We start from the raw sequence: 24,507 nt of genomic DNA on the forward strand, positions 1-24,507 counted from the left end.
GAGTTGGGAGCTTCAGCCTATAATGCAACTTATAGGAGATTCTTAATCATTAGTTCAGAGCGGAGCTTGAAACGTATTCTCAATCCCAAATGAAAATTAAGCTCTATATTAATTATACTCAGACAAAAGTCGAAATTCAACGGTGTTGATTGAGTAGAACATGCTCGACCGATGAATAAATTGTAAGTTCTGCTAAGAAAGCAGTTGATCTTAAAAAAAGTGTTATCAAGAACATAAAAATAATAAATTATAGTTTTCTAATAAAAAATAATCATACAGGGTGATTCAAAATTACTTTGACAAACTCTCAGAGGCGGCTGTTGGTTATATTTTAAATCCAGCAGTTCTCATAGCTAATAAATGAGGCATCCTAATGCCATCTGAACGAAAATACAGTACTAAAGTTTTATTAAAAACCATAAACATTTTTTTCAAAAATCCGAAACCACTTCAGACATTTTAATTAACTTATGCAAATGTCAATAGCTATCGAGTGGCCAGGGTTCTATTAAGCGAAAAACTTTTTTGGTACCCCAGTGGAGCGTGTACTGGCATGGCATTCAATATTTTTGAAGAAAAATGTTGCGCAAGAGGTTTATCAAAAATGTTTCATCAAATCAAAAGTTTTACTTATTTATTGCTTGTTTAGATCCCATTAAAAATCTTTCTTGAGTTTTCTTCGTACCGTGCATCATTTTTAAGTAAATTTTTAGATTCGTATTAACGCACGCCTCAGATTCCTCACATCAAGGCAAAACGGATCGGTAGAAGACTCGAAGAAGGATTTCGCCAATTTCTTCTACAGTGTAGGGTGAGTAACTTTTTATTCACTAAAAAAATCGTAACTAATAAATCCGAAATCTAAGAATACAAATAATTTAATCAAATGCTCGTAGAATTTGTTTGATTTTTATTTGTCAAGCTACGAAATACTCAGTTAACTTTTTCATATCTTGTGAAAACAGAATCATTAATAAACACTAAGCGGTTAATGATGCCGCGAAAGTTTGTGTTATTTTTTAGTGCTGTTCTCATGTCCACGTTTTGTTTATTTGACTCCAACTATAATTTATAATATAATTTGAGTATCGAGTATAAACCTATAAACTTGAATAATCAGATATTATTCAGATTCTAGCAGTTAGTCGCTATCTGGTTCATAAACTGTTTATTACAGCACAAGGGTTGTAGGCCTCTACACAAGGGCAGTGTCTGTAACTTTCCATCCCTTCTTTCAGATGGCGCTGCGGGGTGCAAAATATAGAAAGCTGATTGGGTTGCAAGGCAAAAGCGTAAGTAATTCGCCTGTTAAATTAATTAATTATATTTTAATTTCATTAAGTTTTCATCATTTGTTTACATTTTCATAATTAAATAAAACGCGCTGAATTTTTAAAAAGTGAAAATTTTAAGGGTGATGCTATAGGCTCAAATAATATTAATAAGTCAGGTAGCAAAAATTCGAAATCGGAATATTTTCTGAGTTACTGCTCTTCCATCTTATTTTTTTTTTAATTTTTGACCTCTTCTGGACATTTCTTCGCGGAATAAATTGAAAATCGATATAGAGTTTTAGCTGAGTGAGCTGTAACTTTCTGATAAAAAATTGCTTCTCCACGTTGCCACTAGATGGAATTTTACCTGAATTTAATTTTGTTTTACAAAAATATTTCTCCCGATATTTCAGAAAAAGATAGTTTTTTGAAGAACTTTGACTATTAAATAGCAGAGGAGCCAGACATTTTTTGTGATTAAAAGCTACGACAGATCGTCTTCTTTTGAAGCAAAGAAAATCGCAGTATCCTTTTGATCATGTGCTTACGGGACACCCTGTATATGGTGTTATATTAGAGTAAACTTTCTTTTCTGGGCTACAATTTTTTGTCGCACCTAGAATGAAAATCTAAATTTAAAAGCTGTACGCGCCTACTTAAGAACTACGCATGAAAGAGTTCATTTCGAGCAAAATCCTATCAGAAAAGAGTAATTCTTATTCATCATTAGAACACTGGTCATACAAATACGAAAATAATTCAAAAAGTGTATATCATCTGCATCGCCGGCAAACAATTTTCATATGTCAGGATGGCCGAGCGGTCTAAGGCGCCAGACTCAAGGTTTCCTTGCCTGCTTTGCGGGTTTATGAGCGTTCTGGTCCTCTTTGAGGGCGTGGGTTCGAATCCCACTTCTGACATAACTTTTTGCTTTTAAAATGGAAATTAAATGTTGAAACATCCTTGATTTTTATGAATTTCATATTTTATCACTTACGTTTTTTACTTATTTACATTGAGCAAAGTTAAAATTTAGTTATGATTTACAAATTAATTTCGTGTTGAAATAAAATTATACAGTAAAGTCCGCTTGTAATGGTCCCGGTTATAGTGAACTTTCGGTTAAATCGAACTTTTTTCCTTTAATTGGAACGTCGTCCATAAGAACCAACGTATTTTTTTACTGGTTATAACGAACCCGTTTATAACGAACTTCCGGATATAACGATCACTTTTTATGTTAGTTTGGGTATATTCACTTTCCGTTTATAACAAACTTCCACGCTCAGCAACACCAATCGTGCGGAATTGTTTATATTAGTGAGAGGGAGAGACGGGCAGTGACTTGTTTTTTGCCGCGTTATGTATGTAAATCGTTTTAGAATGGAAAAACAAAAACGCAAAGCTTTTTCACTAAATGAAAAGTACGAGATTATTAACAAAATAAAAAATGGAGTAAAGCAGAGTGACATTTGTAAGAAATTAGCACTTGGAAAGTCTACTGTTGCAACAATATGGCAAAACAGAGAAAACATTTTATCAGCGTATGACAAAACAAATGTTAGATGTAGAAAGTTAAAATTATCTGCACATGAAAAGGTTGACAAAGGACTTATTAAGTGGTTTACTCAAAAAATAGAAGAAAACGTTCCCATAAGTGGCAGTGTTTTGCAAGAAAATGCTAGTGAAATGGGGAGTAAAATCAAAAACAAATAATTTGCTTGTTCTAAAAGTTAGGAAGAGCGTTTCAAGAAGAGGCATAATATCAGTAGCGGAAAAATTGTTGGAGGACCTGTCGGTGAAAAATTCTTCTTATGAACACGTTAGAGGTGATCGATAAAAATGAAACATTTTCTATAAATCTCTTAGACGCAGTCAATTTCATTCATAGAGCTTAGCAAAAAGTTAGCCGAAAAACCATTGCAAATTGCTTTAAGCATGGGGGATTTGTAAGAAAAGAAAATGAATATGAACCAGACGATGTGATTGAGACTAAACTTTAGACTTTAACTACGAGTATGACACAGACGAAGATGTCCCAATGTTGTCGAAGAACAAGTTAAAACCAAATTGAGTGATTTCAATTTCTTTGAATATGTGAGCATTGATAATGGCATTCTTACAAGAGAAATGTTGACCTATGAGCAAATTATAGACTCCGTAACCTCATCTACAGCTTTAAGCGATAATGAGAAAGATGACGATTTAGGTGAAACTGTATTGTAGACACTAATGCTGTTCCATCCATTTCTGAACTGACAAAAAAGGTGTCAGCATCTCGGAATTTTCTACAATCACGCCAAGTTCCTAATCATGTCTGGGAGTTCTTTTGTGATCTTGAAAACTACATAAATAACATCTATTTTTGCAGCAGAAATGTACAAACAAGAAATACAGAAGTAGATTTCAAATTGAATTCTGTTTATCTTTTTGTTTTCTTTTTAGTCATACCTACTAACTTTCACTATTCTACGGAAAATTAACGAAATAAAATACACCACGTGTTTTTGTATTATTATTCGCTTATAGCGAACTCCGGATATAACGAACCAGTTTTAGTTCATTTTTCAAGTTCGTTATATCCGGACTCAACTGTATTAAGATTCAAATCAAATTCACGATTTAAAAATTCACATCCAAGTTAAGCCAATTAATCCTATACCAACTTGTTGGAATCAAACTTTTTGTGCACTGATGTTAAATATCTTCAATACTTGTTATAAGGAAAAAATTACAATGAAAACATAATCACGTGTGAAAACTGATGGTAATTTTCTTTATTTGCAGCTGTTAAGATTGTCACTATTTCTCTCAATTGTACTCACAACTGGAAAAATTCGTATTTATTGCTTATTATTTTCGGAAGCAAATTAATTTAGTGACATCATTTTAACTTATTGGACTTATGATCGAAAATGAAATGTGCTTTATCTGTATGGGTTCTATTCGATGTTTTGTTATCGAGATAAACCTCGTTAGTCTATGAGGCGTCTTACAAAATCGGAAATTTGGATGAGATAAAAATATTGCAACTGACCTTTGTGCTCTCCTTATATAAGGTAAAACAGCCTCATCCAGCCCCGATCTTCTTAATCCTATAAGGGGTTTCAATAGTCTCACAGACACAATTTAGACCGACACAGCACTAGTACGTACTAACTAATAAAACAAATGCTTTTCATCATGTTTCGGTATAATTTTAACCCTCAAAAATCGCTTGAAATAAAATCAAATGTCCTGTCCAACAATTAGGACCGCAATCGCCACGCCCGCTCTTAAACTATCACATTATGTTTTATTGCCATGCATGTATTCAACTGTTACCGAGCAGTTGTATCCGAAAACTACTACGAACAATCACACAAAATATGCGAGGTTTACTTTACCGGCGAAAGAGTAAACACACCAAAAAAGTAAAGATAAAACCGATCGTATTTAAAAATCTTCGAGCTGATTGTAACACACAAATATACAGGTCTTATTTTAAATTCGCTTTGTTATATTAATTCAATTAAATTTTGCAGAATCATAAATACAGATGTCATCATTTTAGCAACTTTGTTTTTGAAGAAATTCTGAAACCGACGAAAGAATTGAGAAATCTAACACCCTTGGTTCATAAATAGCTATAAGATGCATAATTTGACAATATCTATAAGTAAAAAGCATACAAAATGCGCAAATATGTTAAACATATTTGCGAGCATTCCAGCACAGTCAGGCAGAAGGCATGGTTTGAAGAGCAATATTGTTTGTTGTTAATTCTTAAGCCAGAAAATGGCTGGCCCATTAAAAAATGTTTCTACACTCTTATCACCAAGCCTTAGAACAACATTATCCCCATCAAGAAATTTACTATCTACTCCAAAACATCAGCGAATCACATCTTGTGCTATCACGTGAGTTTTTAATACTGCCAAACATAGATTTACCGTTGTTTTACATAGTTAAATAAAAACCACTTAAATTAATTACAATTTTATTGTATTTGAAACAATTACGTGTAATATTTTCCTCGATAGTACATAGATAGTATTTTTAGGCCAAGAAAACTAAATTTTTCACCGAACCTCCGGCTACCATATCAAGGAAAAGTCCCAGATATTAAAGTGGACCTTATATTTGATAAGTCTAAAAATAATTTTCAAAACGAAATTTCGCCAAATCCCACACACGTATTGGACCTCAATTCCCCGATCAAGCAAGATTTAGCCAAAAATGGTTTGCAACCTTTTAGAAAATGCACTAAGGTGCTGGGACAGGGTAGTTTTGGTGTTGTTTTCAAAGGCAGACATCATGGTAAGTAAATACGGTTTATGTTAAGGGATTCAGGCCACATGATGGAAAGTTTTCGAAATTTGTGAACGTAATTAAGCCGCAATAGTTATTCACTTGCCACAATTCAATGAAATTGGGAAGAGAGATGGTTGATCTAAGCTCAGAAACTAATAATCGCATTGCCTTGTAGAACCAGTTTAAGCGGTCTTCATATGATTTGAGCCTTGCCTTGCTCAACAACTTAAAAGGCATTAATTACTAATTTTCGTCAACTGTGTACGAAATTCAAGGGCACGAAATAATAATTTTGCGTAAGAGTTGTAAGAATATTGGTTTTGAAAAAATCGACAATTCTTAAAAAAAAAATGTTTTCCATAATTATAAAGTACATTAAAATATTCAACTTTGATAATTCACGTTCCGTCATTTTAAGAAGTTTATTTCCATGTTAATGCTATATACATCTCAATTTCCATTTTCAAAAGAATTTGCTCTTTGCAAGTAATATTTTCGAGAAGACCATAAAAAGTCTTAATAAACGTACCAGCTCCTTTACACATTGAAGTTTCAATACAATCAAATTTGAGAATTTTATCAGGGTCGTTCAAAAACTCTCTTCTTCTAATAATTCAATTTAATCTATTTTCAAACTAAAATATGTTTATCTTTTGTAAAAAAATTGTCACAGTTCTAAACAGTCAATGACTAATATAAGATCTTTATTAGGAAATCGAGTCAATGTAGTAGGAGCAATACTAAATTGACTTGATTATATGTAGATAAGTTCTATATTGTTGAGGCGGATTCATTTTTACAAAACCATTTTTTAAAGACAAAAATTTTTGAGGCGAAATACCCAAAAAGAAGTTTGTAAAAATTGATTATATGTATTTTCAATGAAATAGATTGTTTTTTTATCAATTTTTGGAAAGAAATAATATTTTTAAATCAATTTCTCTTGAATTAATTTTATCAGGGAACGAATTCTCATTATGAGGCCAGCAGGCAATTCAAAGTAAATTCTTAGAAATCAGACAGGACTGAGAAATTAAAAAATCTTGAACGCCTGTTGATACAAAAATATACATTAAAACACGTTCTGTTTTGTTTTTTCAAATACCTTTTTAGTTTATAATCAAGTCATATTTAGGCCTGTTATTATATGATAAAAAATGTCAAATTGGGAAAAAATTCGTATTGAACGCAGTAGCGCAGTGAATACAAGCATTGTAGCACACGGTGTTAACGAAAACTTTCGTTACGGATTTCTAAAATCAATTTGTTAATATTTAATTTGGCAGGGTTACGAATAAATCTACATTGAAAGGTTAAAATGCAGAATTGGCCAAACTACTGAAAATTTGCCAAAGTTCAAAAATTCCTACCGAAATCAATAACGATAGGAATAGAAGGAAACTGGCGCATTCTGTTAAAGAAAGTCTTGATGGATTGCTGGAATCTGTGTGCTCATATCGGGCCGTGTTATGAACTGCACTTTAAGCAAGTTAAACTGACTTAAAGTGCAACTGCAGTGCAAGTTGTGTAAATGTTGTTGTTTGACATGAAAAAAGTTTTTAGGAGAAGTCGTAGCAGTAAAATTGGTTACCAAAGAAACAATCACGCAAGAAAAAAATGCCTTAGGACTTAATCATAGAAATGTTATAAATACTATAACTGTAATAGAAAATCCAGACTGGCAAGCCTATAATCTGGTGATTATGGAATATTTAGCAAATTGCCGATCTTTGCAAGATACTTTAGATGCTATGCAGGCAGGGCCACTACAAGAAGATAGTACAAATCTTTTAAAGTTATTTGCAATAGATATAACTGCCGGTTTAGCCTATTTGCATCATCATGGAGTTATGCATTTAGATTTGAAACCAAAAAATATACTAGTGAGTAGAGAAAATGTTTGCAAAATATGCGACTTTGGAAACTCATTGAAAATTGGCGACAGCTCTGGCCAATTTAATTACACTGTAAGTATAGTAGTAATTATTACGCCATAGTAATTTTTGCACAAAGAGTAAGAGAAAGTTTCTGATTAAATTGCTTTTAGGGGACAGTAATATATACTGCACCAGAAGTTCTAATGGGAAAATCACCAACCACAAAAAGTGATATTTATTCACTCGGTTTAATATTTTGGCAATTAAAGTATTTAAAAAGCCCATTTCAAGAGTATGAAAGAAATGAAAGTATTATTTATAATGTAAGTAAAAACATACAAAGCTAAGAACGTCTTCGCTAATAATTAGCCGTCAATACACATGTTAAATTCACAGTTTACCTCTTTATTTCAATTTATCATCAAATGTACCAAATTAAAATAACTTTCAAGATAATATTTTAATTGAAGTCGTCGGCAAGTAATATCAAATTTTTACCACAGCGGTAAAGTGCACAACTATTGAATTACAGCTAGTAGACAAATCATACTTTTATCGAATTAATCTTAAAGAATTATATTGAAATTTAATTAAAACTGAAAAAAAAAACAGCAGGAAAACACATAAGGAGATACCATTTGGTCTTAAGCTGAACCAAAAATTTTTTATAATGCATGACAGAAAGTGAACGTTCTGTTTTGTTCTCCCTTCTTTTTAGTTGAGATACTTGATTCGCTTTTACTAACTGAGCACTTGATAAACATATAAATCACATTTATAGCTAAGTTATTAAGCTTTGCTATATTGTTGAGAGTTTCCCCGTATATTTTAGTAGCGCACTGCAGGAGTTATTTGAAAATATTATCAAAACTTGTACATATGAAAGTAGTCTATTGTTTCGAAAAATTGTTTGTTTAGAAAAAGTTTTCGATTGTTTATATGTTGTTTTAGGTGGGTAAGAATAATTTGAGACCGAAATACCAAGAGAATGGTACCAATTGTATAGTGGATATTTTCACCAAGTGTTGGGATACGAATCCCGATCAAAGGCCCGATGCTTTACAAGTACTGAAAATGTTGGAGAAATTTACGTTTTAATATTCATTCTACTTTATTTGTTATTTATTCGTGTTTTTGATTTGATAACAAAGTGTTCCCAAATTTTCGGTCCAGTCAAACACTTGTTACATAAAGTACATCGTACCAAATTTTAAAATATGATTCAATAAAATGTTAAGGTTTGTTTTTAATATATCATGATATAGGTGAAACTGTCTTTCCTATTTAGATTTAAAACAAGTCTTTTGATAATTTACATGTCTTAAATAATTAATTAATTTCTTTATTGCATTTGCAACAACTTTTTATGCCACGTCTATAGGATTTTTAAGAGTTTTAGAATTTCTGAAAAATGTTGATAACTGACGGTTTGAGAGTTTTACGCTTGACAATTTTCAGAGCCCAAAATACAATGTTTTTGATAGACAGCGAATGTGTCGAGCATATACTTTGCAAACAATTTGATGTTCTATTTTGAAAATGAATTAATCTAGGTAAAAATTCAAAGTTAGTTGTTGTCTATTCAACCTTCAAATCATCATAACTTCCAAGTTTTCCAACCGATTCCAATTTTTCCAGCTGCAGTTTTTATAGATAATCGAATGTTTTTCAATAACTTCCAATATTTCCAAATCGGCCCGATGTTAACAGAGTTATGCAGAAAATTTCTACATGCAAGAAACCTATTTCTCAAAAAAAATGCGACCTTAAATCCACAAAGGAAACATAGATAACATTTGCTTTGAAAAATCATCTTTTCGACATGCAATGAGCAATCTCCTATGACTTTCACGTTTCTCAACCGACGTATTTTACAAAATACGATTTTTAGATAAAATCACTAGCTTTAGAACGAATTTTCAATGATCCAAATCGTCACCGTATTTAGAGAGTTACTTATTTATTCTTTTTGCAGGATAAGTACTGATGCACTATAGAATTATAATGACAGCATTATACTCATAACATGCGTGTCATTCGCCTTGCCATCATACAAAGTATTGATTTTCTCAAATTGTCTATGAAATAAGAAAAATTATCATTAGTAGATATAAACCCAGCACAAATGGGGGGATGACCACCTTGATCGCCCCTTAATATTACCTGATTTGCTTTGCTGAACTTTGTTGTGTTTGTTTTAGTATAATTTTTGTACATTTCTAAAGAAATAATAAGGCACTAAATTTAGCAGTCCATTCTGCATAAGAGTAGGTGGAACTAAATGAAAAAATAATGTGTAATATAAAATACATGGTTTGATGTTTACGAGTCAATAACAGGAAGCATATAAACTTAAAACATTTATTTGGACCAGAATCGAAACAAGAATATTTTTATGGTTTGGTGGTTCTTTTTAAGCCCTCCTAAATCAAGGGTATATTTTTTCTTTCCTCATCCATTTGCGCATCGTTGTTGCTATGGTATTTCCTAAAAGTTATAATTTGTTAACAATTTTCACAAAATAAATACACTTTACAATGACTAAGCCTGCAGATAGCAATTACCTAATCTCTAAATCTTCAATCGTGTCAGGTAGTTTTTTTCCTTGGGTCTCAGGTAGGAACAGCACCAAAACTGCTTGAATAATGGCTACAATTCCCATAACTAGTAAGGGTAGAAAATGTGCAACATTTTGCAAAGAAACCAGCAATGGAGCAATAATAGATCCCAGTCGAGAGAACATCATTGCAAGACCAACTCCAGAATTTCTGAGAACTGTTGGAAAAAGTTCTCCTGTAAATAGATACATTGCTGGAATTGAAACCTGAAAGCCCTTAAATGTACTTTAACTCAATGGCAGTTTGCTTGGACTTACTGATATTCCAATAATTCCAGTGCCTGCTAGTACTATTCGTGGCCAGTCAAATGAAAATGCTCCTTTAGGGAACGCAAGTATCAAAAATGAGCACGATGCAGTTAGTAGGAAGGCGTAAATAATTGTCAATTTCCTTCCATAATTACTTACGAGGAAAACACTCAGAACCGTTCCTAAAAGTAGCGAGTTATTTATTTCTTTCTGCTAAGCCAATGCCCAATTTTTTTATCGCAGAAGATTTACTTCCATCACTTGCATATTATTGCACATCTGCACACTTAGATCCCAAGAAAATTGAAATAAAAGAAAGACCTCTAACCTTGAACTTTGAAGAATAACGCAGAATTTTACGAAAAATATATTTTTTGTTTATTAACTCCTAAGGCCCCGAACAATCTATTCTACATAATTCAATTCTATTCGGTTATTTCTGTCATAAGAAATAACAGTTACACATTATTCGGATACTTCTTTGGAGGGAATGAAACCACGATTTCACATTTATTAACTTCTATAATGAAGATTTTTGTGTACATTTTGAACAGCTCTAATTTCTTGCTGATATATATTTTTATATTATCCCAAAAAACGGGTCTGCTAAGTATCCACACTTTCAAATTACCCGAAAAATTGGGATGTTGATTGAGTTCTTTAATATATCGAATTCATTTAGTTATTATAATTAGAATCAATATATGTATTTCAAACAGTATCTTTTGTGTTGCTTACCTGGCAGAGAAGTTAAAGCTCCAACAGCCACAGTGAAAAACAAATTATCACTTATATAACCTATATACTGAATAAAGCCGAAAAATTGCATACCCGCGATGAACCTACAAAAGCATACCTTCCGAGTCGAAAATTTAACGAAAATTAAAAAACGTACCAATTTATAATTATTAGACAGCTCCTTTTCCTTAACTCCCTCGTTGAGAAGAGGTCTTTGAACTTAATAGTTTTTCGATTATCTCGGCTAGTTAGTCTGTTAACCGATTTTGAAAAAGTCTCGTCCATGTTAATCAACTTAATGTTGTTTTCCTTCGCTGCTTTTATCAAAATTTTTTGGGCGTCTTTAGTTCTGCCGATAGCTAGAAGCCAGCGTGGGGATTCTGGAACGAGCCTAAAATTAATTTAAAAAATCATCTTACATTACATTGAGCGAAATATTACCAGTAAAGCCCCACATATAACATTGACAATAGACTGATAGCAAAATGGAAATTTCTCCAATCTCTCAATAGGTATGCTATTCCCGAAAGCAACGCATATCCAAATCCAAACGGTACTTGATATAAAATGGACACAATTGTTCTCCATTTACCGCCCACAACTTCCATACACATTACAAAGGATATCACCATTGTGCCTCCATTGGCCAAAGCAAGACAAAATCTGAAATAATTATCTTCATATATTTAACCCAGAACTTTCTATCGTGCTTTTTTTTATTATGTTTTAATGAGCTTTTTGAATAAGTCTTCTGGTCTTTTTGTTAAACCATAACAAGGCTGTATGTTTTTGTAAATTTCAACTTTGAATTTTCCTATACAGAGTGGCAATTTTCTGAATTTTTGTATGGGTAACTTCTACATTTTTAAAGATAGAGAATCCGTTAAATGGGCAAAATTGGGCAGAATTCGATTGCCTTTACCGTTTCAAAATTTAGGTTCCCGACTTGGTTCCTGAAATATCCTGAAAGGCAAGAAATCAACACTTTTAATTATTATATAATTCGTAAACTGCTTAAATTAGAAAAAAAGTTAAACTTGTCTTTGGTAGAACTTTTTGCGTTGAACTCAACAAACTAGAACTCCTTGTCATAGTCAACTTGATTTACGAGATAAAAAATAAACTTACCTTTTCTTAAATGGTACTCATAGTTGGCAGTAGACCTTTTAAAATCCTTATTTTTTCTGAATTTAACGATATAACTGTTTGTATGTTTTTCTCCTTTCGTTGGCGTAAAACTTCAAAAGAAGATGAAAAATGTGTAGTAGGCAATGGAAACAAGAACTATATTATCACACAAAGCACAAAACGAAAATGAAATAATTAACAGACACAATCATGTTTACTGGGCTAATGAAAATCATCTAATTGAAAATAAGCGAGATCAACGTGTTTTTTTGTGAATGTCTGGTGAGGCATTTTTAGTGATAAAATTATTAGTCCATTCTTTTATAATCACAATTTAAATATGGAAAGATATTTACACTTTTTACCTAATGGACTTGAAGACATGTTGAATAGTTTTCCGTGAGCATTGTATCGAAAATGGGCATATTTTCAACATGATAGTGCACCTTCACACAACTCACGAGTTGAATGTGAAGATGCCAAAAAATGCCTGAACGTAAACGGAAGTCAATTTGAACATTTAGTTTAAACGATTCATTATTGTTTTGTGCTTTGTGCGATAATATAGTTCTTGTTTCCATAGCCTACTACACATTTTTTATCTTATTTTGAAGTTTTAAGGCAACAAAAGGAGAAAAACATACAAACAATTATATCGTTAAATTCAGAAAAAAGTAAGGATTTTAAAAGGCCCACAGCCAACTATAATTACCATTTAAAAAACCATAAGTTTATTTTTTATCTCGTAAATCAAGTTTCCTATGATAACGAGTGCTAGTTGATTGGATTCAACGCAAAAAGTTGTACCAAGGCCAGTTTTAACTTTTTTTCTAAGTTTAGCAGTTTACGTAAAAAGTGATAATTACAAAATTGTTGATTTCTTGTCTTTCCAGGATATTTCAGGAATCAAGTCGGGTACCTAAATTTTGAAAACGGTAATGAATAGGCCATCGAATTCTGCTCAATTTTGCCCATTTAACGATTGGATGGATGGTCTATCTCTAAAAATGTAGAAGTTACCCATACAAAGATTCAGAAAATGGCCACCCTGAATATGGAATATTTCATTTGCATTTAAATAAATAAAAATTCAAATATTTTCTATTCATTATTAATATTGAAGTTATAAGAGAAAATAGAGGTATGCTAGCAAAAGTAGAAAGAAGAAGGCTATCTCAACTACATATTATGTAAATAAATTAAATATTTTTATTCATTGACTTAATGAATCTCTGATTAATTTTTATTATTATCGATAATTAATAATTGATTGAATCCAATTCTCAATTACAGATTTTAAATTTTGCTCACTTCTTTACTGTAGAAATTATAGACTTTTAATCGCTTAGCAATTACAACATGAAACGTTATATCTTAGTATTCAGTTACTATTTATTATTTATGCTACCGATAAAACTTTAATATACCTTATAAAGACGAATAGCGGAAAATACGGGGTTATTGATGCGAATATCCCAAGAACCGACTGCAGAAGAAGACAAACCATAAGTATATTCTTGCGACCATGTTTGTCAGCCAAAATTCCACAAAATATGTTACCTGAAATAAAATAATTTATTGCGTTATGTAATCGTTATTTGGTGTTTGGAAAAAGATTTTGCTGCCTACAATGCAATAAAAAATATGATGATATTTTGATCATATTTTCGACATACAACTTATTCCTTAAACTTCGACATCTCGTTACAATTTAGACAAGAAATTTGGGAAGCTTATCAGAAGGAAAAAACCTAGATTTTGCGGCATGTAAATGTGGCTCTATTTGTATAATTTTTTAAATATTTATAGGTGAGTTAGATATTAAATAAATACTAAATAAAAATAACATAGTACACGTCCAAAACCATCTTTTTACCACTTACGCATTGTTAATTTTCGATTTGTGTAGCGGATATTATTTGTTACCTAGCAAAACTCCTATCATTAAAGTAACTTGAGACATATCCATTAACTTCTGCCGGCTACACACTAAATCCCATTCCGAAGTGATCGTCGACACAAATACGGATCTATTGTAGCTGAAAGAGCTGCATTCGATTAGTTCCTGGGTGTTATTATTGTAATCTGCTGTTAAATTTTTCATGAAGCAATATCCCCGATTAATTCCGGTCTAAAAGCAAAGTTTCCATATTCATGTGAAATTATGTTTCTTCTTTTCTTACTTGCATGATATATTTAGCAGCTGGTTTAATTAAACTTTGCCATTCCTCATCCGTGCGATTTTCATAAATGTCTGGTTTTTTACACCAAAAATTAGTAGGTGGTGCCAAAAAAACAATACTCATTTGGAACCAAGCGATCGGAAATTTGATCAGCGACATTAAAATCGATATTTTTAACTGCCATTTTCCAAAATCGCCAATTGTCTCTTGAATTCTATCATTGTCAGTGTTTGCTGGTAAACTTGCTTCTGAAATTCAGAAGCAATGTATATAATTCCCTTGTATTACACATTAGTACCAAATATAATCGTCGATTTTTTTCGTGAAATAAGCCCACTTGGACTATACTAAAGTAATTTTTTTATACCTATAGTATTTTCAATTATTTTTTTTATTTAGAATTCTGTCTGTAGTGTGTAGCACCTTGTGTCTATTCTATCTAGCCAAATAACAATAGTGTAAAAAACCCCGGTTGTAACTGGGAAAATAACAATGACAATTAATCGATAATGGATTAGATTATTGCAACATTTCGGTTCAATAAAATTTCTATTTCATGTTAAAACCATCGTAGATTAGAGCTTAAAAATTAATAATAAAAAAGTATAAGTCCTCGTTTGACATACATTTTGCGTTGTTTGCTAGCAGTCCTTACTTCGAATGAATATAGGTACTAATAAAATACATTCCTAACTGAACAAATTTGTTTTCCGGTTACGGCTAGCTTATAGGCATTTGAATAATTTATTTTCAGTTTGTGGTTAATAATTTCAAAAAATAATCGAGATAAATACCATTTGATTCGATTTACAGATGTTTATAGTATAACGTGTTAACAAATTTTTATATAAATTATAAAAAAAATAAATATTCTGGTTTACCTTGGTCTTTGTCACGGTCACTTTCACAATTCGCGGACATATTCAAGAAAGAACTGCAAGAGAAATGCATTAACCGCTAGACTGGTACCTACATGCAAATAAAACTGTAAGACAATAATTGTTCCCGCCAATAAGTGAAAGCTGTAAGCTGTGGGCGGCAAAAAGTGTTTTAATCGCGACTAAACTAGATGCAAAATGCAAGAATAAAGCATGTAGAACCTCCGCATCTAAATAAATTTCTAGTTGTATTTAATTTTAATATTGGTAAAAACTGGCCGCATTTGGTCAGTGATGGTCAATTTAAGTGGGTGATTTTGAAAACTGGCTTCACACCGCAACACGTTGGCCTTCCAGTTACGGGCTCGCATACGGCATTCCACATTCAGCATTCAAACGTGGATTTTGTAGACAAATTTGCCTTTGCTGCATCCAAGAAAGCATTCATGGCCTCTAAAATAATTCCGAGATGGTTTGAAAATGTTTTTCTATCAAATATCCCAGAGAGGCGCCCCGTGCTCTTAATTGCAAATGAACACATTTCCCATATATCTTGCCAGCTTATTGAAGAAGCAATGAATAGTGATGACATTATTGTTAAATTTCCACTCAACTCAACGCATGTATTACAACCATTGGACGTTGGACTATTTAGAGGCGGAATTCCTAAAAGCCTTTCGTTCACATCGTTGAAGAAGAGTTTGCAAAAATGCCTGAAATAAATATCCAAAATGGCTTTAAAGCCACACATTTTAAAGGATGTTGTTTCTCCATGGATTTAAGAAAATATGAGAAGAAAAACCATCAAACTAACCAATATTAATTAACCAATTTAATAATTGCTTGGCACCTCCTCAGGTGGTAATAAACAACAGAAAACATTTGTTTTCAATTTTTTTCGATTCCTTTTTAATTAAATTTAATCGTTATCATCAGCGTATATATTATCAATATCCCAGTAAACATGTCTATTAAAATAACTGCGTATAATTAGAGAGAGCCAATTGACAAGAAAGCTCCTACTCTACCATTGTTAGCCATTCACATCTGTCCCTTTCAATAAAGCTTAACGCGTGTGTCAATTATAGCAAAATCAATGGTTAATTGGCCAGAAACTTCTCTTGCAAACAAGCACGCCCCGCCACCCCATTCAGTTGAAATGAATAGTAGTTATTCTTGTTAAAATATAGTCTGATTGCCCATACAACCCCATAGGGAGATAGAAATTGACTATTTGCCGACTCAGAAACAAACAATTCACATAATTGCAAATCTATTAGAGATTTAATGGTTTACTCGTAACAGAAACAAAGTTTACAAAACACAACAATTAAAAAAATAAATATTAAAATCTACACTATTTCTAAAAATGTACATTTTATAAATTCGAAAGCAAAATATGTCAATACAATTTATATAAAAGCTAAGGATACTTCTTCTTTCCTTAATTGGATTCTTTCCTAAATAATAATGCATAAATACAGTCTAATTGAATGGCATTAATCTGTAACTGTAAACATGATATAATTATGATTGTGTGTATGAGTTGAGTTAGGTTGCATAACATATACATCACTAACAAAATTGAGGAGTGAAAAAGTCTGTCTTTCATTGTGGGCACTTCAAATACCGCACACAAATCCCTAAAAAAGTAATCTGAAATATGCACAGGTTCAAATCTCACATGGTAATATGTATGCTATTATTAACAGTTTTTGCACAAAGTCCATTTTCTACGTACACACCAAAAAGAGGACAGGTGTAACCAAATTAAACTGAAGTTTGCAAGTTTAACTGCTTCAGTTCTAAGATACGTAGTGTTCAGAATGGAACATGCAATTTTGGGGCGCTAATAGCTGAGTACTGCTGTATCCAAAATATAGCAGAAGCTTTAAACTTTACGAAAGTCCAGCACTACAATCAGCTTAACACATACCAATCTTACGATCATCAAAACACTACAACTTATGTATTGTAAATAATCATCGCTWAATGTGAATGTTTAGACATGACTGAAATTACAAGACACTTTCTCAGYTGTTASCAAACACGTAAAATTAATCTTGCAGTWATCCATTCAGGCMGTGTAGACTGCTTTAAAGGCTAGAATTGCCTGTTATTTGGGACGAGTCSATACAAGCTGATGAATTGAGGAGTAAATCAGTTTTCTGTATTATTGCTTCAATRATAGCTTCCTAGCTGTTCATTGATAACACGATRACTAKWTACAGGATGTCGCAATTATAAGCTTTGAYTTTTSTTATTTGGAGCTACGCTYTAAAATATTTGAAATTGAAAGAGTACGTAAATTTTGATTTCAAAGTGGACAAATTTAGCTCTAAATGCAGATGCATGGGAACAACGTCCTTCTTAGAAGAGCATTCAKGATTAGATTCTTTAATTGCCTTAKMCCTAGGTCTAATGAGATGTTGTTTTAACAGTTTAAAATTCTGTTGAGGTAAGTTCTTCAAAGYTAGCTTTTTAAGAATGTTTAAAGTTGAAKARGCTTAAGTGTAAAACATTCACCTCATATAAACAACMACAAGATCTTTCTCATCGTCATTTACAGCACGAATTCTAAATTATTGTTTGGTATATTTTTGTTYGGTTTAGAATTATAGGAAATTATCTTTAGGTCTACGCGACTTTGGGCAAAATTTTACTAGTGAGTTTGGAGGCGCAATACCGTGSSCCGCCAGAAGCCTTGATTTTAAGCCGGTKGACTTTTTTTAACACATATTTTATGAACATCCCATAAGTAAATATTTTACTGATTTTAAAAAGTAGTTTAAAGCAGTTCCGAASGTSYCTAAACAAATACTRTTTTTRCAAATTTGAGCAAAACATTTCGTTTATWTARAGATAAATTTGAGTYCARTGAGAAATCACATTTAAGTGCAMATTTTTTGATTAGGAAATATCAGGAATTGTTTGTCATCGTCAAKAAAAGAACGATATTKAARAAATTAAAAAAYTCTCCTGCTTTAAATGMCTCCAAACTATTGCAGCTGGCACCTTATAAAAACTACAAGCTAAGTAATAAAAWTGTTATTTCCTTGATCTGAAGCTACCTAAACACAATTTTTTAGCTTTCAGCAAAAGTTTTTGAAAGTTTACGTCGTGGCACTTTAATTTSAATTAAAAAAAYAAGTCACAATACGACTTATGTTCATTCAAAAGATTAGATCRGATAATTGTCKTTGAWATTCGTYATAATAKRRGCAAAAAAATGTTTCTACAAATTCTACTATTTTTCAGCGTGTTGCAAAATAAGTCATCTTTAACATTTTCTGTGGCGCAACCTGTGTATGTTCTTGTAAAATATTAACTACGGTTTTATTAGTTGGATCATTTGACAGGCGAAACACTATTTGAACATTGAAAGATAATCAGTGCTATTTTGCATTCAAACCTAAGTTGATTTTTAGATTATTCAGTTGATAGAATGTACAAAAAATTGTTCTTTTGGAAAGTTTTGCATCCATATCGTAAATGGTCACTCCAAAATAAATACATATTGCATGTTAATAGCTCGAACAATGCAATTATTTTACTGGATTGAACTAGTGGTATTCAATGCAGAATGCATGTGTTTTAACTAATTGGTCGACAGAAGAACAGCATCAAATCAATCATAGCATTGCAACAATTGTTCATTTGAAAATACAAAGTGCATTCACAGTTTCATTTGATTAACGTACTGATGTGTAACAACCATGAACTCAACAATTGGAATGAATTCATTCTATAAAACAAATAATTACAACTGGCATCCATGAACGTAAGTTACGTTATGAAAAATAGCTGCTGCTGCGGTACTTAAGAAAGTGCAGGGACTTTGAGCACCGTAGCGAACCGGTAAATTTGAAGGACAGCACATTTGCTGATCTGAAGATTTCCGTAAGTTTGATACGTTCATCATTTCTTTCTCGACTGAGGCTTGATGCCGCAACTGTTCAAGACGCAGTTGATTTTGTCTCTTCCATTTGGTTCTGAAAACGGATTTATGTGTAGGCAACGTGACTATTTGATTTACAACTTTTTTGAAAACGTTATCGAATGTTTTTGGCATTTACTAACGTTTGTTTGTTCACACTGGGATGTGACACTCACCGTCTGTTTTGATACCAAGTTTTAACCTGGGTTTCGCTGAGATTTAGGGCATCAGCCACGTCACTTCTATCTGCTACCGATAAGTATTTTTGGCACCTAAACAAACATTCGTTATATTATTATAATACTTACTATACTACCTACTTAATAGGAATTTCATAATTCATTTATTTAAGAACAGTATCAATTATTAACGTAAAATTAAATATAGATAAAGGTTTCAGAAGAAATAATTCGGAATGCCTGATTGATCTTCTTCATGCTTTTTAGCATGAAGGTAAGTTATTACATCCTCTAAACAGAACGCATCAGTTAGTGAAAATATGATTAGTTTGTCAAGTTCCTAATCAATTTTTATGTAGACATACAGAATATGCAGTTATTTACTGTATATTCCCTTAAAAAGCTTGCAAGTGGATCTCTTTAGGTTTCTAGAAATTTCCACATGGCCTATTTCAGAATATAAAAATTTGTGAAACGGTCTTTCAGTTACATTTTCAGCTAAAGCAGGCCAATATTCAACATTTGACGTGTATCTAATATTTTCTGCTCTAGAATTTGAGGATACGAACAAAATAGTGTTACATATTCTTCGGCCTCGTTGCATTTTAAGCATTTTGCGTGGTTTTCAATTGCACAATATTGTTGAAAATTGTAATCTTATGTTTGATTACCTTAAGATGAGCGGCTCTCAAATCAATTTGGATTTTTGGAGACAGAAACGTTTTTTACTATAAAATTGCAAAATTAATGGATTTACTGAAATCTATTAGCAACTTCATCAAATACATTTGATTTGTTTTTGCGTTCATTGCCTGATGTAATTTAAATTAATATAGCTTTGGTACATTTGAGCATCTAAATAAATTATTCATAATATATTTTACTCTTCATTTAAATCAAGCTACTTTATAATACTCTTCACAACCCCAAATTTTATAAATATCCTACACAGGAAGATTTATTATTTATTTATATATCATGTTTGCTATCATATCATTTCTACGCAACTTATAAAAATGCATTATTTCTAAGCTCTGATTTTTCAATAATTATATTTTCCTATCCATTTTCAAAAGTTTAATTTTTTGTAATCGGTTATAAAATGAAATATTTTCTGGAATGAGCGTTTATACGATCATAACCGAAACATATGAAAATATTCCTGCGGATATGAATTTTATTAATTTTTCAAATATTAGAATAGCCACTATTTTAAATTTTATGTTCAAATGTGTCAAATTATTTTTTTCAAAGTATTTTTACTATATAACTGTACTAAAAATATGTAGCCTGATGAAAAAGTGTTTCGGGGAACGTTTGTTATTTAAATCTTGCAAAAAAGCCTTGCCGCCCCTTGAAGTAGACTTTCTTCCAAATAGTTACCTGAATATGAAATGGCAAATATTTTTCGCGGGAATCCGATTAACAAGTATTTACAATCACTTCAATAAAAATAAGTATGCGTTTAATTCAATTGATTTTAGCTAACAGAAATGCTGCTCTAATTTTTTTCTCGAATCGCACGGCGACGCATGGAAATGGATATAGAGTAAATTGAAATTGTTAGCACTGTTGGCCGCAACAAACTATAAGCAAAGTTAATCAAAATTGGCAATAATTTTCAGCCTGAATGTATTACATAAAACACCCGCTGCTTTATTCAAAAATCAACAAAAGTAGCAAATAACTTAAATTAAATAACCAAACGAAATCAACGGTCACCCAGTATAGAATTAAGTAGTAATCAGCGACAAATATGGTTGACACAAATTATTTTTCTTCCGAAATAGTTTTACTTTATAGCTGTACTAAAAATATGTAGCTTACAGCTTGTACAAATTCAAAGTGCTTACCGAAATTTTCTTTCCAAAAATGCTAACTGTGCATGAGTAAATGCTGTTCTTCTTCGACGAGGTTTTCGAGATTTTACCAGATCACAAGAATCATTCGGATCCTGCAATCGAATGTAATTCGAATCGTCGGGTAAAATATCATGATTGATAGTGGTATGCTGCTCGTCAATGGAAGAAGGTTCTGAGTCCAGATCAAAATCTGTAATTAATTGGAGAATAAATTACTAGAGAACTTTTGAAATAACTCAAACAAAGCATTCCAAATAATGTAAAGCGCAAAGTTTTTTTTTCATTGCTGTATAAAATTATTTTTCGTTAGCCTACATGGTTTCTTGTAATGAATACATAATGCACTGTGCCTGGGGTGTTAATTAACGCGAAGAAAACTGAAAACCGACTGTTTTAAACCTCCAGTAAAATACACGTCCTCCAATTAAATTGAAGTGGTCTCTTGCCATTTTACGTAAGTATATTATATTCTTTGGGTAATTCGCTTTGTCTTACATTATCATCTTCATTCATTGTGCAGTGAGATATTTCGGTATGTTCAAAATGAGTAGCTATAATATACATGGATCGAGCTGTAGAAAACTGAAAGTGAAGAAATTTACTCTTAGCTTACAATTATTAAATAAAATAAAATTATAATCACCAATTTCAACAGGTTTAATTTTATTTAAATAGCTGAAATGAAAATGCAAAAATTTTGTTCATTTTTAAGATTAAACACAATAATTAAAAAGGTATTTTTTTTCAGTAAAACGGTAACGCTTGGGGTGTTTCAAAAAATTACGGAAAAATCCTTGCTCAATTTTTTTCCCATCATTTGTCAGGGAAAATCAAGAAACCAAAAATTTTTTTTTTTTCAGTTAGTATTTTAATTGAACCAAGGAATTAGTATATGAATTAAAATAATATTTATAGAAGTCGGTTGATTGAAAAAGTTTTATATAATTTGTCTGTTTCGGGAAATGCTTGTACCTACTGCTATATATCAATTCAATTTATAACATTTGCTATAGAAGAAAAAGTAGTTTGCTGAAATAGGTACCTACCTACTAATAATTTGAATATAAAATTTGATGATAATAAAATTTGATGGCACAATAATCATGAAATTAATTCCGCCTGCATTTTTTGCCTCGGTACAATAAATCCAAATCGTCTGATAAATATGTTTTGTGGTAATTTTTTAATAATATTAAAATGTTGAACGATTACCGTAACGCAGAGAAGTAAAATGAAAGTCAACATATAGGTACTTTTACTTTATTCCATATTTTCTTTAAAAAACACTAGATTTTAATCATTAAAAATGTTAGTTGTTAATGTGCAATAGTGCATGTAGGTAGATACATATTTTGCAAATCTTTTCCAGAAGTAATTTCTGAGTAACTAGTGTATTTTGCTTCCAGCCTTACCTTGTGCAGAATTTGTTAAGACATCACCCAGCAAATCTTTAATCATGAAAGATTTATGACTCTCCTGCATTCTACCTATTTGTCTTCAATGTCACTGCATAATCAACAAAGAATACAATCTTGTCACTTAACCCTCAGATTAGAAGAAAATTAAAGAAACTGGATTATCATTAGCCGACACTTTATAACAAATCAACAACTAAACAGACACTAACAGGCTGAAACGTTCGCATAAACTCCAAAAGTTAGAAATAAGCGATCTAAACCGCAGACTTTTACCCCCGTTTAAACATTCTACCCTTAGTAAAAAGCCTGACGCCGCCCTCCAAGTCTAGAAGTACCGCCCCTTCCCGAGTTACCGCCAATCAGACTTTCAAAGGCCCTCGTTGGAAAGCTATAGGGGTAGTTTTGGACTAAGAGAAATGTTTTGGATTTTGCCGATAATCCAAGATCCAACTTAAACAGAGCAACCAAATATAATAAAAATTGATGTTATATCATTTGAGTGACCATCAATTTGTATACTAAAGGTGTATCTAAAGATTCATAGATTTTTACAAATTTGGTTAAAAGCTATTTTTAGGAAATCTATTAGTGATTAATGTGTTTAAAAATGTGTAATAAATAGTCTTGCAAAATTTAGTTTCGCATTTGCTATTCGGTTTTCGTTGCTTAGTAATCTCGTATTTTATTCAAATCGCTATTTTTAGTAATATTCGAACCGATTTTCTTATTAACAGTTAATTAAGTTGAAACTTTGGAATAGCGCATATGAAGAAACCCATTCGTAATTATTTCGCCTCGAATAAGTTATACAGTTTTATTTTTTGTGTTTATTACTCCTACGTTGGCAAATTCGTTTGAGTAAAAGCTCAAAACATTAACTGTTTTAGTCTGTTGTGGAAACCTGCAGTTTTCCATTTTTCTTCATATGAAAACGATTTAGCTAATGCTATTTAGTCAAGTACAAACGTATGATCTAGCTGTAAGCAATAATAAACAATTAAATTTTATAAGGATGTTCAATAGCTTTCACATAACTATTTAGATGAATACGGAATACTTTGTTGGACCAATTATAGTTTTAAGCGAGTTTGAACTAAAAGAACGACAAAACTTTTTTCGTTTTACAACTAAGGGAATTTTAATAGTTTTAAAAGCTAAACGTCCGTTTGCAGGTTACGTCAAAAAGTCAGGACAAAGCAAATCGAGAAAAAATTATGTGAACAGCAGATATCACAACAAAATATTAGTAAAATCACTGTACCGACTCCTAGTGCAATAATATAATTTTTTATTTAAAAATTTCCTTGCTTATGCCTAATTTTTCGACAATCGAGGTAAAAAATGTTAAAATTCGTTTCTTTAATACATCCTCCCTTATTTAGAAAGAGAGTCCAGAAGGGTGGAATATATTTACAGTACTTATGTGACTGGAAAATAGTCTTCTTAAATAGCTCATACAGAGGGATTTAATACTCTTTGCTTAAAACTGGTAAATTTGCAAAACTCTACAGTGTTTCCATTTGCACTTGCAACCGACGTTTTTGGTCATAACACTGTGTTGCCTTATGCCCAAATTATCTGTTGCCTTATGCCCAAATCAGCAAAAGTAGGAAAATAACTTAAAGAGATATGAGATAAAATATCAGTAGAGATTTGCATGGCTGTGTAAATGTTTGTTTTTGGGTTTTATTGCTTTACATTTTTTGTTTCCATGTCAATGTATTCTTTAATTTTACTGTATTAAATCGACACTCTCGTTATATTGAAGAATCGGATGTAATGAAACCATCAATTTTTAAAAAAAGTTCACACAAAGTCATGTGCTATTTAGTGATGATAGCAGTTTAACAAAACTAAAGGTTCAAACTACGAGC

The 24,507-nt window shown here is 31.7% G+C and overlaps 4 protein-coding genes and 1 non-coding gene across 5 annotated transcripts in view; 2 read left to right on the plus strand and 3 right to left on the minus strand.

Annotated features, from left to right (window-relative positions):
- The window catches only part of LOC109542900 (small nuclear ribonucleoprotein Sm D-like protein), a 159,778-nt gene extending 154,974 nt beyond the window's left edge, over positions 1–4,804 (minus strand). The window contains exon 1 of the mRNA XM_048668632.1: positions 4,312–4,804. The gene's annotated coding sequence lies outside the window, so the exon portion shown is untranslated. The remainder of the gene's footprint in view (positions 1–4,311) is intronic.
- Positions 2,080–2,194, plus strand: Trnal-caa. The gene is made up of 2 exons: positions 2,080–2,117; positions 2,150–2,194. It is a non-coding gene; the product is annotated as a tRNA-Leu (tRNA).
- Positions 4,805–4,968: 164 nt separating the features above from the next.
- Positions 4,969–9,010, plus strand: LOC109542787 (serine/threonine-protein kinase mos). The gene is made up of 5 exons (XM_019912155.2): positions 4,969–5,173; positions 5,317–5,573; positions 7,131–7,534; positions 7,615–7,767; positions 8,396–9,010. Exons 1-5 carry the CDS (start codon positions 5,052–5,054, stop codon positions 8,540–8,542), a joined length of 1,083 nt encoding a protein of 360 aa, XP_019767714.2. The 5' UTR covers positions 4,969–5,051; the 3' UTR covers positions 8,543–9,010.
- Positions 9,011–9,791: 781 nt separating this feature from the next.
- On the minus strand, positions 9,792–15,509 carry LOC109542909 (organic cation transporter protein). The gene is made up of 10 exons (XM_019912367.2): positions 15,241–15,509; positions 14,360–14,607; positions 14,103–14,307; positions 13,604–13,736; positions 11,490–11,711; positions 11,206–11,439; positions 11,049–11,152; positions 10,320–10,492; positions 10,009–10,268; positions 9,792–9,931 (listed from the first exon to the last, which is right to left on the minus strand). The coding sequence occupies exons 1-10, from the start codon at positions 15,308–15,310 to the stop codon at positions 9,868–9,870; spliced, it is 1,713 nt and encodes a 570-aa protein (XP_019767926.2). The 5' UTR covers positions 15,311–15,509; the 3' UTR covers positions 9,792–9,867.
- A 2,955-nt stretch (positions 15,510–18,464) lies between these two features.
- Positions 18,465–22,868, minus strand: LOC109542781 (homeobox protein ceh-30). The gene is made up of 4 exons (XM_019912151.2): positions 22,628–22,868; positions 21,207–21,405; positions 19,351–19,446; positions 18,465–19,229 (listed from the first exon to the last, which is right to left on the minus strand). Exons 1-4 carry the CDS (start codon positions 22,695–22,697, stop codon positions 18,998–19,000), a joined length of 597 nt encoding a protein of 198 aa, XP_019767710.1. The 5' UTR covers positions 22,698–22,868; the 3' UTR covers positions 18,465–18,997.
- Positions 22,869–24,507: the final 1,639 nt, after the last annotated feature.

The sequence above is a fragment of the Dendroctonus ponderosae genome, unplaced genomic scaffold (genome assembly GCF_020466585.1).
Source record: "Dendroctonus ponderosae isolate FM_Combo_2020 unplaced genomic scaffold, Dpon_F_20191213v2 Dpon_F_20191213_7, whole genome shotgun sequence".
Taxonomy (NCBI): Eukaryota; Metazoa; Arthropoda; class Insecta; order Coleoptera; family Curculionidae; genus Dendroctonus; species Dendroctonus ponderosae.